Here is a 12588-nt window from a genome sequence, read left to right as displayed (position 1 = left end):
GGCGATAAACACATAAATCATTTTGTCTTAATTTGGTTCACCTGCTGTGCAATTTGCTTTATGATTAGACTTACCATAATTTCTTGGGCATAATCCGGGACAAACTCAAAACTATGAATGAAATAACTGGACGAAAGGCCGAAGGCCTGAGCTTGGCAAATTTTTATTCCATGTTTATATTTATAAGCTTTAATATTGCATAATTAAGTATTCTACTTCGATTGAATAAAACATTTTATTAATTTATTTAAAGGAAAATACATGTTAATTTAAGCAACACTACAGTAAGTTACAAATCAGACATTTATAAGAAAAAAAAAGAACAAACACTGAGAACAAAGAAATAACACTAACTAACTCACAAATCAAACATTTATAGCGGGATGCATTCAGAAACCATTGGCTTCATCGTTTCATTGAAGTCAATGACGCAATAAACGTCACTCATTATTCCCTAACTAAAGGATTTCTCAAGCTATGCGCGATATTTTACTCAACCTAATAAGCTAAACAAATTAAGATATTAAAATAAGCCTCGAGTTAGAGCAAAGTTAAGCCTTTTGGGACGGAATTATTTCATAATTTTGCATCAGGTTGGAGTTAATTGTGAAAATTTCACTAAAGTAAAATTCCGGGACATTTTGCTAACCGGGACGGGACACCGGGACAGACGTTTAAACCGGGACTGTCCCGGCCAAACCGGGACGTATGGTAGGTCTATTTATAATCTACTTTTGTTCTTAGACTTTTACAACCAATGAAGTTACTTTGTTGTTGCGTGAGAAAGAGGTCAAATTTTGAAAGAATAAAACAATAGATTGTTGTTACTACTTGTAGCCCTAACTCTATGTGTAATACTATGTCCTGGGCATGACGTTAAAACTGCAACCGGTTGGAAAGGCTCCAGTGTATGAATTCTGGAGTTATGGGGAATATGGGGTTACCCCGTAGTTTTCCATCACTCCCAGGTCTACTCTGAGCCGTAGCAGTAGCACCTGTCAGGGCCTCAGCTATGGGTCAAATAACACCACTCCGGCTTTTCACCTTATTCAAACCTGGATGTGTGGCAGACTGTGCGGAAGAAGCTCATCACTGAATATAGCTCAACGGACAGGAAGGCACCACCCAGTATCACAGTTGCAGGACGTGTCCAAGAGCATGACGTGACACGTAGACGTTATGGTCATCCTGCTGCGTCTCATGCTTCACCCAATCGTCTTGACCATGTCTTGCCATTGGACCCTGAAGCCTGAGACAAGAGAGTGAGGTTGAAGTCCTGCACAACCCTCCTTCACTTAAAACAAAATCACGCACAAGTCATGTTTCTGGATCAACAAGCCAAAAAATCTTGATTTCAGTCTCATTGGCCATCTTTGGAAACGAAGGGCGAACATCATGTGTAATACTAGAAGCACATAGCTATCATTTTTATCGTTTTATATTTTTTTAAGCGACTGGTATTGCATCTTCCACAGCTTCCAATCGTCTTCCACAGCTTCCAGTCGTCTTCCACAGCTTCCAATCGTCTTTCACAGCTTCCAATCGTCTTCCACAGCTCCAATCGTCTTTCACAGCTTCCATTCGTCTTCCATAGCTTCCAATCGTCTTCTTCCATAGCTTCCAATCGTCTTTCACAGCTTCCAATCGTCTTTCACAGCTTCCAATCGTATTCCACAGCTTCCAATCGTCTGCCACAGCTTCCAATCGTCTTCCACAGCTTCCAATCGTCTTCCATAGCTTTCAATCGTCTTTCACAGCTTCCAATCGTCTTCCACAGCTTCCAATCGTCTTCCATAGCTTCCAATCGTCTTCCTCCATAGCTTCCAATCGTCTTCCACAGCTTCCAATTGTCTTTCACAGCTTCCAATCGTCTTCTTCCATAGCTTCCAATCGTCTTCTTCCACAGCTTCCAATCGTATTCCACAGCTTCCAATCGTCTTCCATAGCTTCCAATCGCCTTTCACAGCTTTCAATCGTCTTCCACAGCTTCCAATTGTCTTCCACAGCTTCCAATCGTCTTCCACAACTTCCAATCGTCTTCTACAGTTTTTCCACAGCTTTCTTTATTACGTAGAATAAGTTCGTCATGCAAAACATTACAACATTTTGCATGGACTACAATAAAAAAGAGTGTTTTCAAACAGAGTCATAAATGGCAGCTTTTTCCTTTCTCCTAGGTTGTTAAAAATCTTGCAACTTTTACCAAAGGGTTTTGTCAGTCAGAACGGACGGTTTACAAAAACAGGTCGTAATTTTTTTCTTTTTTGGTTTATAAATATGGCGTTGTGGCGCAAATTGAAATTCAGCGAACAGAATTTCCAATAATTAATTAATTCCTCACCGCGACTTTTATTTAATGCTTTGTGAATACTGTAACGATTATTGATTAATGAACGTAGGCCTAGTAGAGCTGAAAATAGAAAACATATTTATCTTCTTCTACAAACAAAAGGTACCGTGGTGACTCAACACAATGTTGATTGACGCAATACACAATAAGCTGATTGAAATAAGGTACACAAAAAAGGTGAAAAGTAAACAAGCAGGAGCCACGACTGAAAGCAATCAAAACGTCACCATGTGTAAACATTTAACAGTAAGTCATTCATATTTTCAGACAACGACCTCAAAAACATCACAAACAGTGCAGTTACCTGGCTCCGACACTGGCGTGACAAGCTATGAATGAACACTTAACACTTAACAGTAAGTTAAACTTTGTTGGGACAAACAATGCCACAGTTCTTGTTCCTCCTCTTGAATTACTGGTACCTCTTTTTACTTATATTCAAATTGTTTTACTCAAATAACATCTCTTGATTGTACAAGGATAAGCTGCAAACATCTACTTAGAAACCAACACTGGATATTCCAAAGAACTTTCCTCTGATTTTGATGGAAATTTCTCAAAGTTCAAACGAATTTTCCGCTAATGTTTAAGTTGGCCACATATGTAGCCTTATTTTGCACTCTATTTTAAAAACGAAATACTATTGGCCCAAAATGTTGGCCACAAAGTTGGCCACATATGTAGCCTTATTTTGCACTCTATTTTAAAAACGAAATACTATTGGCCCAAAACAGCAATAGAAGTTATCATAATAAAATCAGAAAAACATTACATCAGAAAAAAATCAAAAGCAAATATAAGAGAAAAAATACTAGACAGATATAGACTTAATGCATAGCATATTGACCTACTTTGTTTTACGAAAATCGTCGAAATCTAGCTTACGCGTCAACAACAATACATCAAACATGTTGTACAGTATATTTGCTCAAACATTGCTGCAAGCCATTGCATTTCAATATTTCATTGTAATAAGTTCAAAATTGCTTTATGCCGAAATAAATAACGTGCAGTCATTTTAAGCTATAAATTATTATTCAGTGCAGTCACATTGCAAAAAAACCTGCTTTGAATTTATTTCGACTTGAAGTAATATTGTAAACGCTTTACTGGTTCCAAAGTACGTGGAATAATTCAAACAACTAATTAAATTTGTTTGTTTTATTATGGCTAATTTGTGCAATATTTTTGTTGCGTATGTATTGTGGTGAGTGTGCATAAATATGTATATTGCGTTGCCACGTAATAAGTACAAAAATAAATTTAAATGCAAATAGGCGTCACAGCATTTTAATTTATGGGTGTGCTTGATTTAATTGAAACAACTCAGGTGCGGCTGAGGTCGTTATACCGAAAAGTAGGCTATACGTTACTGTTTCCCAAAATTTATGCAAAGATGAGTATTTGGAAACAACTTTGTGATATGTGACGTAACTCGTTGTGACGCCACATACAACTGGATGCTCATAAAAGAGATGTTAACAGATTATTTGCTTATATAGGGGGGGGGGGGGGGTTGTGAGTGTCAATGCGTAACGTAGTTTCGTCTGTGAGTGTCAATGCGTAACGTAGTTTCGTCTGTGAGTATCAATGCGTAACGTAGTTTTGTCTGTGAGTATCAATGCGTAACATAGTTTCGTCTGTGAGTATCAATGCGTAACGTAGTTTCGTCTGTGAGTGTCAATGCATAACGTAGTTTCGTCTGTTTGTGTCAATGCGTAACGTAGTTTCATCTGTGAATATCAATGCGTAACGTAGTTTTCTCTGTGAGTGTCAATGCGTAACGTAGTTTCGTCTGTGAGTATCAATGCGTAACGTAGTTTCGTCTGTGAGTATCAATGCGTAACGTAGTTCCATCAGTTAGCACGGTCAAATTTACAAAAATAAAGATGGTACCTTTTTTTCTTGACAGCTGTTTCATATAAAAGGATTGTAAATATAGCCTAATGGAGTAATGGTGCAATTTAAATTTGTTCAAACAAAATTTTCAAGAACAGCCCATCAAATATTATAGTCTTAGCTTGATGTAAATAGTAAAATTGGTAAGAACTGAAAGGGAAACCCTTGTTTATTTTCGACTTTTATGACTGCACAGATAGTAACACAGTTGTACACATTGCACAAGCCTACAGCTTCACAACAGATAGAAAATAGCAAATAAGTAGGCTATAGCTGTAGTTGAATCAGTTGCTTCCCAAGTGATGAAGATTTGCATTAAACATTCAGAACACAAATAGACGAATATTTAATCTTCCCATTTGCCTTTTGGAGAACCATTAGGTCAAACTGTGAAAAACGGAAAACCATCAGGCAGAAATAACCTTGTGTTTTCAGTGGTTCTCAAATGGCTAAAGTAAAGTCGTCATAGTCTGCTGTTCTCATCTTGTAACTTTCTGAGAGTTCTTGTTTTCAAACATCAAGTGACCTTGCAATGATTCTTGAATGACTTGGTGAGTTTTGTTTTCAATTCAAACCTTGAAACCTTTGTTAAACGAGATTGCGACAAATCATATTGACAAAAGTTGTCACTATTCAAACGTAAAAACAGGCTTTGTTAAGCAACACAATGATTCATGCAAAGCAGCAGAAATTTTATACCTGTGAAATGAAATTCGATGAGGTAGTAAAAGGTTGCGACAAACAAATTTACTGACACGACATAAAATTTCAGTTCTTCATTTGTTGTAACTAGTTTATTTATACTTTGCTTCGATGCAAATGAGCGCACATTACGTTTGGACGCTACAAGCAGCTATGTGGATGTTATTGGATGTTATGTGGACTAATCCAAGGGAGACAGTTTGTTCAACCAAATCAGTTATCGCGCTATTGCGAGTGAATGTAATCAAAACGTCTCCATGGGTGGATGATTACAACTAAAACAAGCATCGTCACAAAATTCCCAATTCTTGTTCCTTGTCTGTCACTAGTTCCTTTGTTCACTTATATTTAAACAAGCACCTAAGGTTTAATGATTTTGCAAAAACAAGCTACAAACATCTAGTTAGAAAACAGTATTGGATATTCCAACGAATATTCCTCCAATTTCGAACGACTTTTCTCTCAAGTCCGAACTGATTTCTGAGTTGTTCTTATTTTTTACTCTGTGTGAAAACAAAATAGCATGGGGTCAAAAAAGAACAGTAAAAAATATAGGCTAACAATAGAAAGTATTAAAACAATACATCACAAAAAAGGCAAATAAAACAAATGCCAGGCAAATAGAGATCTACTACTATACATTGACTAAATATACTATATATTGACTATATAAGCATTACTATATATTGACATTGATTCAGTCTGCAGACGTTGAATCAATGTAAAAGGCGCTTGACTTGCTGTCTGGGTTACAAGTGAAGATGCGTTTGTCGATTCTTTCAAGCTTGCATGGATTTTCTTTCATTCCGAGTCTACTATATGTAGATTGAACATCTGAATTTGCGCATAAATCATACTGGTAAGTTTGTGGCTGTAAAAATGTCGGAACAACCACACGACATACTACTAAGCTAATTACCTTTTTAGATTATGTGAACTTGATTTTGTGATTGCATTGTCTTGTATGTTGCCGCGATTAGCGCAAATAAAACATGATTATTATTATTATACTGTTCATGCTGCAAAAGCTATTTTTTTCTGCAAAAGTCGTCTTTTTCAAAAAACTTTTTTTTTTATCGAGTTTTTTAATATTCACAATATGAAGAAAGCTGACCTTGTTTTCTTTCAGAAAATTGTTACATTAAATCTGTGTGTTAATTCATTAAGCAAGCCACTGGTGAGGTTACAACGCTTTGCACATGGATACCAAAAAAATGACTTTTTGCAAATTATATTCTCATTGTACAATTTTGGTAGAGAGGTAACTTTCTTTAACCGTAGACAGATAAAACCAAGCAACCACACGGCATTTAACATCATACATTAGACTCTAATGTATGATGTTAAAAGCCGTGTGGTTGCTTGGTTTTATCTGTATATTCTGATTAGCCTACTTAGCATAAAGTTAATGCTTTCAACTGTTTTGTTTGTTTGAGCCATTTGGGCTCCTTCCCAGGCTCTAAAGTTGATAGCTTTTAAATCGTAATCAACTGCCAAGTTTTAAAGGAGTCCTCCTTCTTGTTTCTGTAAACATTAAAAACGCCCACACAATCTTGTTCAACATGCAAAAAGTAGCTAGGACAAGTATGTGTATCAACACATGCCTACAGATGCATCGAATTCCCGATTATCTTTTTTAGTAGTTGCCAGAGTTTTATTGTGAGAATTTGGTAAATTTTTGAAAAGTTGGGATGTCCGATAAAAGTGGCAGGTGTCCACTTGCAGTTTGATAATATCATTTTCATTCAAATTTACTGTCGGCTTCATAGCTGAGTGGTAAAAGCTCTTGTACGGCACTCGAAAGGGCGCCGGTTCGACTCCGCTCAAGAGCATGCGGCTATGTATTTCGCAGGACAATTAAAGGCATGCTTGAAGGTGGACAAAGATTGCCTTCCCGTCCATTTAATCTAAATCTTCAACCACTGGATGTAACCCTACGAACAAAAGAAAATCAAATGTCCTGTGAGATAGAGTTCAGGTAGGCCTATCATGTTTTATCTCATACAGGTTTGCATAGATTTTTCATACAATAAGGTTTTTTCAACATGTAATAATTTTCATCGGAACAATTTCCAGGTTAAAAGGACTAAAACTTCCTTAAATTTGGAATTTAAAACTTGTTTTCATTTTTTGCCTTTTCAGAAGTAGCCTACAGTTCAAATCAACATCAACAAATGTTGAGCCAACATGAAACCAGTCTGGGTAATTATATGATAACAATAATGCTTGTTTTTACATAGCGCTGTATCTATCGCAGAATGCGTTGCTCCTCAGCGCTTTTCAAAGCAGACAGTGTCTATGCAGGCGTATAGAGGTGCAGCTGAGTACATTTGAATATTTTTGTTTAGAAAACCTGTAATCCAAGTAGCCCAGCAAGAAACGGAAAGACGCAAAATTAACTCATTTCTAATTTTTCTGCAAATTCTCTAGTCTATATTCTGCCATTCTTATGTAGGCCTAGACTATCTCATTCTCCTTTTGAGGCCAGAAAAAAGTGAAGTTGCTGGGACTCGTGACAAAAGCAGAGAAATGACTAACAGAATTGCTGATTTAGAGATTTAAGTTTATTATGCTGTAACTTTCCATTACAATACACAAATTTAGATTTCTAGAGTAGGCTTTGTAGACAACTAGACATCCTTTTTAATCTCTCAGCTTCCATAGGTATTAGGCCCATGAACGCTGAGAGGGTAACTTAGGCCTTGTACCAATGAGATCCTCGGGCGCCAGATCAAGACACTTCTAAGAAAAAAACATTATATCCAAAGAATACGCGGTGGTTTCTTCAAGTTTACTGGCCTCTTAAAAAGCTCACAGGCTCCTAAATTTATCCCGGGCTAGGGTCTAAAAGTATCCCTGGACCTTCCATGTCAATGCTACTGATTAGCTCTATAGAAAGTTTCTCCATCTTATTTTAGGCCTTCTTTTCATTCTCCTTCTTCTACCGCAGTCATTGAAGAGTTTCACATGGGTAATAATTTTCCAACCACAAAACGTGCTTCGATCCTTCTTATTGAAAAGCTTTTGTTTAACTAGTTGCCTCAGGTTTATTATCTCTGATTATGTAGCCTACAAGCTACGTTACTAATATTAAATTAGCCTACACAATAGTGTTCCTGGTAAAATCACTAACATCACATCACTTTGCATTTTTTAAATGTTTTACAGATAACTGCCATACGGTAATTGCGATAAAAAAGTCAATATATAATAAAAAATCAATGCGCAAAAACTACAAAAAAAGTGCATTTAGTTAGGCTATATAATAGTTGCATAATAATGTTTGTTTAGTTGTTTTTATAGAGCGCTGTATCCATTGCGGAATGCGATGCTCTTCGCCCCTTTACGAAGCAGACAATGTCAATGCAGCCGTATAGAAATAGAGCATCAAATCATATACAAACTGATGAAAGTGTCAGATTCTTTTGCGCTAATTTCAACATTAGATGGCGAGTGATAGACGAAGTGTAGTTGATCGTTTTCATCCAGGGTCATCACTGCTGAAGATTCAAGCGTGCAATATTTTGTTGAGAACTCTCTGCACTCCTTCAAAATGGGATGCTCAAAGTCTTCTTTCCTGTAGAGCTTTTGTTTCACTTTATGGCTTCTAAATAATGCAAAAAGCATTGCCTTTATAACATTAATGCAAACGGTTGTATCATGTAACGCTGTAATAGAAGTATTTCATCTAAAAACGAGAGTTCGTGTTTTGGTAAAAGTAAAATAGTTCATTTAAAGTAAAAGGAAACCCACGTCGATTAAAAGGTCGTATGAAGTTTGAAAAAGTCATGTTTAGGCTGCAAACTCCAGGCTACTATACTATACCACATATAAATTAAGGCCGCTACAAACATCTAATCTAAACCAAGGTTTCCCAAACTTTTTTGGGCCACGGACCACTATTTGTGAAATTTTTTGGGCCACGAATCACTAATTTTTCGTAAACAACTTTTTAACTGCAACGAAGGTGCAACAAGTAAGATTTACGATACTGGATAGCAAAAGCTTTCGAAATCATTTCAGTTGTAAAGAACTGCGGCAATTATCTTTGACAGGGTAAGTACTGTATAACGTAGCCTACAGTCGTACATGTGTGACTTTGATTTCTTGTCATATCGCCACAGACCACTTGTGCAGTCGTCGCGGACCATCAATGGTCCGCAAACTACAGTTTGGGAAACCCTGATCTAAACCATATCAAGTTTTAAGGCGAGGTTCATAAAAGGATTTTTGACTCTTGGTTTATAATAAGCGTAATTGCAAATGATAAAATGAAAAAAGCACTACATTTTAAGATAGAACTAAATTTGACTATTATGTTAATTATCCTACAAATAAATTAATAGGAGAGGGGTTAAATTTAAAGGCTAGACTTGAGGTGCTCCCGTTTTCAATAGCCTCTGTTAATACCTTAGATTTCCTGCGATAAAGGTAGTGTGCATTTGCAAGTTGTATTGTCCACTTTGCAACACATCTATAGTAAGTTTTCCATTTGTTTGGTTGAAATAAAAAGCATGTTTGTTTGACAATTTTGTATTGAAGGCTTCGCCTGCTCCGTCCCTCCACTGCCATGTTACATGATTGCTTTGAGTTTTCCTTTCTGCAAAATTGAGCTAAAATTATAACAACAGTAAAATCAATTGTTTGTTTAGGCTCCCTTTAAGCTTTATCTCAACAAACGTTTTACGGCACGTAATATAGGCTAGGCTACAGACCTACAGTAGTTGTACTTATGGCAATACGGTTGCTCATAAACAAAATGACACAATTTACTGAATCCAATGATTCTGCAGACGATTCTGGTCCTTGGTAAAGTGGCCCTTCTTTCGTAGAAAGTCATGCAAGATTCAGAAAACAACACAATAGCAAAAGGCTAACTAGCCTATCAACAACATTGAAACAAAAGCTATTTACTTTCTCTCGACTTTGTGCCTGTGTTAGCCACAACCAAGTGAGCTGATGGAGTGTCTTGTTTAAGGATCTCTTCTTTGAGTTGTTTCTTAATTCTTTTCATTTGCTTTTCATCGTTCATGTCTTAAAACAATAAATCATACGCTAACAGAATAACTAAAAGCAGATGTACAACTTTTTTTAGCCAGATAGTCTAGTTTTTAACCACATGTAGGACACATAAGCGTGTAAAGAAGACATTCAAATATTTTTTATTTACATTAAGTCCAGGTGAGCTATCCAAATGACATGTCTGCTTGCTTAAGATTTGCATTAATCGACCGGAAAACCACATCAGCTAAGCATGCAATAAGACGCTTGCTAAGTCTCAGCGCACAAACTATACAGTATTAGTTTAGGCTTATAATTAAAATTCTATATGTTTGTTTTCTTGTTGTTATTACTCAAAGGCTAGCGTTTTCTCTAAAATTAGATTTGAAGCATACGCATTGCAGCAAAATAATAAGCTTTGATTTCTTCAAGTTTCTGGGCATTTGAAAAGATTCCAGGCACCTAAAATTATCCCGGATGCTATAGTAGCCTACTCCCATGGACTCCTGTCAACGCTGCTGCGTATGATTTATCTAAGTCTTTTACTAACTTACCTAGTGAAATGTGATCGCCTTGTTTCAGGATATCTTCCACAGCCTACAAAACATTGTTAAAATTGTAGTGTTGGTAGTGGCTTAGGCTATAACACTTTGGCCTTGTGCTAAATCTATCTCAAAAGCATGATGTGGTGTAAAGTATTAGGCCTCAGCTGTAGCCTACAAAAGACGGTCTTACAGGAATATTTCGTCACGTGTGCTCTCCAAACAAAAATTTGGACAAATACAATTTTTGTTGTAAAACAAAAAATCTGAAAAGTTTTATGTTGACAGAAATTATTAAGCCATATTATGACCAAAATATCAACACTAAAATTGAAGTGCAATTATCGTAAAGCAACTAATTAGAGTTAGCTGTTTAAATTAAGACTAAATATAGTAGTTGTAGCTGTAATATTGTGGGAAGCCGATGGAACAAATAAACAAACTAATGAAACATATACTGTATAAACTCTAATCACAGTAAACTTTGCAATAGATTGAGTTTCGCGTTTAGCAGCATGGTCTTTGCTTACTTCACAATGTAGATATTAGCGAAAAATAGTTCGTTAATATCTTCATTGTGAAGTAAGCAATAAACTTTATTTGCCAGCAAGATTGACACTTACAATCATGATTGATGATTAATGTGTAGCCTATACACTACAGAGTTGCAAACTACGTTGCAATGCATCTTTTTATAAATGACTACCAATTTCACAAAACTTGAACAATAAACAAATGTTTAAATATTTACTTGAGTGATTTTAGCTTTGCTGTAATTGGGATCATTGTGCCAGTCGCAATGCACTCTGCAACAACGTAAACAAATACAAATAATGTGTAAACTTTAGCATTAAGTTACCCATCATTAAAATTGTATATATAATGTATTTACATTGACGTAAGTAAAAAAAAAACAAAAAAAAACAAGTTCGTTCTTCTTCTTTTATTTTCGAACTTGATTCCAAGCATTGACTGCGTCTTGCATGAAACGTTTATAACGTGTATACAAGTTCGTTATGATTCTATTTGAAAAAGATTGACAAACATTAGAATTGACAAACAAATAGATTGAAAAACATAATCCTGACCCTTAACGTTATAGAAAACATTACTAGGATATGCATAAAAAATTACTTATTCGTTACTATAACATATAGACCTGGAGTGTAGGCTACCTTGTTTCGACTTTGCATTACATTGATGTTACAATGTGTAAAAACTACCCAGTTCTAACACGTTTTTAAAATCATTAAATGGGAGAGACACCTTAAAAAAATATTACGTCTTATGTGTAAGGTTCCCACCAGAACAGGAAAGACGTCCGACGTCTTCTAAGTCTTTCTCAAACATAGCGGAGAGGAGTCGAGTGAGTTTGTTTAGATTCCACAACCTCACCCTAACTCTAACCCAGCCCAGTATGCTGGCTGCAAAGCCGAATGGTGAGCTCAAGAATGTTTGTATGTCTTTGGCAGGACACACAGTGGCATGTTTGAAGATGGACACAAAAATGGACTTTTTTGCTTTCTTGTTTATTTAAACTAAATCTTTCACTACCAACAGCAAATTAGTAAACTTGTATACGACAAATCCAGGTTATATTTAAACTTACCTATCCTTGCATTCTTCAACGCAGTATTTCTCGCTGTTTTCACTAATGCAGCATTCCATGCATTGCAAATCCTGATGCAAATAACTTAACCTCTTTGAGTATGATTCATAGTATAGATAGGAAAAAATCACAAGCACGATGACAACGATTACGAATAATGAAAAGGCTAAGCATAAACCTTTCAAGTAACACTTTCCATAATTTTCCTTCTGTTTGGTTTCAGTCATAGCGTTTGTGATAAAAACAAGTAAGCATACGTTTGGTTTGCAAAAACGGCCAATACCAGTTGTCTGACAAAGTCAAACGTTTATAATTCCACCGCTCAAACATTTGAAAAGAACGCGAATTTGCAACAACAATTCACCTGAGACGAATCGGAAAGTCCCGCTTTGTCAGTTAAAAGAAATCAAACAAGTGGAACAAAGCGTGTTGACATTGCGCCAGTTCCTCTTTTCAAAACGATGTCAAATTGGCCACAACACTTT

The 12588-nt window shown here is 36.1% G+C and overlaps 1 protein-coding gene across 1 annotated transcript; it reads right to left on the bottom strand.

The window, feature by feature from the left end:
* Positions 1 to 8090: 8090 nt before the first annotated feature.
* Positions 8091 to 12404, bottom strand: LOC145764969 (uncharacterized). The gene is made up of 6 exons (XM_082576686.1): positions 12104 to 12404; positions 11246 to 11300; positions 10507 to 10549; positions 9866 to 9985; positions 9362 to 9551; positions 8091 to 8558 (listed from the first exon to the last, which is right to left on the bottom strand). Exons 1-6 carry the CDS (start codon positions 12328 to 12330, stop codon positions 8339 to 8341), a joined length of 855 nt encoding a protein of 284 aa, XP_082432812.1. The 5' UTR covers positions 12331 to 12404; the 3' UTR covers positions 8091 to 8338.
* Between the last annotated feature and the right edge of the window lie 184 nt (positions 12405 to 12588).

This window comes from Aplidium turbinatum, chromosome 2 (assembly GCF_918807975.1).
Source record: "Aplidium turbinatum chromosome 2, kaAplTurb1.1, whole genome shotgun sequence".
NCBI lineage: Eukaryota > Metazoa > Chordata > Ascidiacea > Aplousobranchia > Polyclinidae > Aplidium > Aplidium turbinatum.
Note: the sequence above shows the minus strand (reverse complement) of the source record. Positions and strands in the feature narration are given on the sequence as shown.

Bases quoted from the DNA above. Each gene is read 5' to 3' on its own strand.
- LOC145764969 (XM_082576686.1), bottom strand. From the start codon at position 12,330: ATGACTGAAACCAAACAGAAGGAAAATTATGGAAAGTGTTACTTGAAA. The intron at 11,301-12,103 runs GTAAGTTTAAAT...ACGTTGTTGCAG, and splicing joins GTTGAAGAATGCAAGGATAG to AGTGCATTGCGACTGGCACA. The intron at 8,559-9,361 runs GTATTAACAGAG...TGCATTATTTAG, and splicing joins TTTATCGCAGGAAATCTAAG to AAGCCATAAAGTGAAACAAA.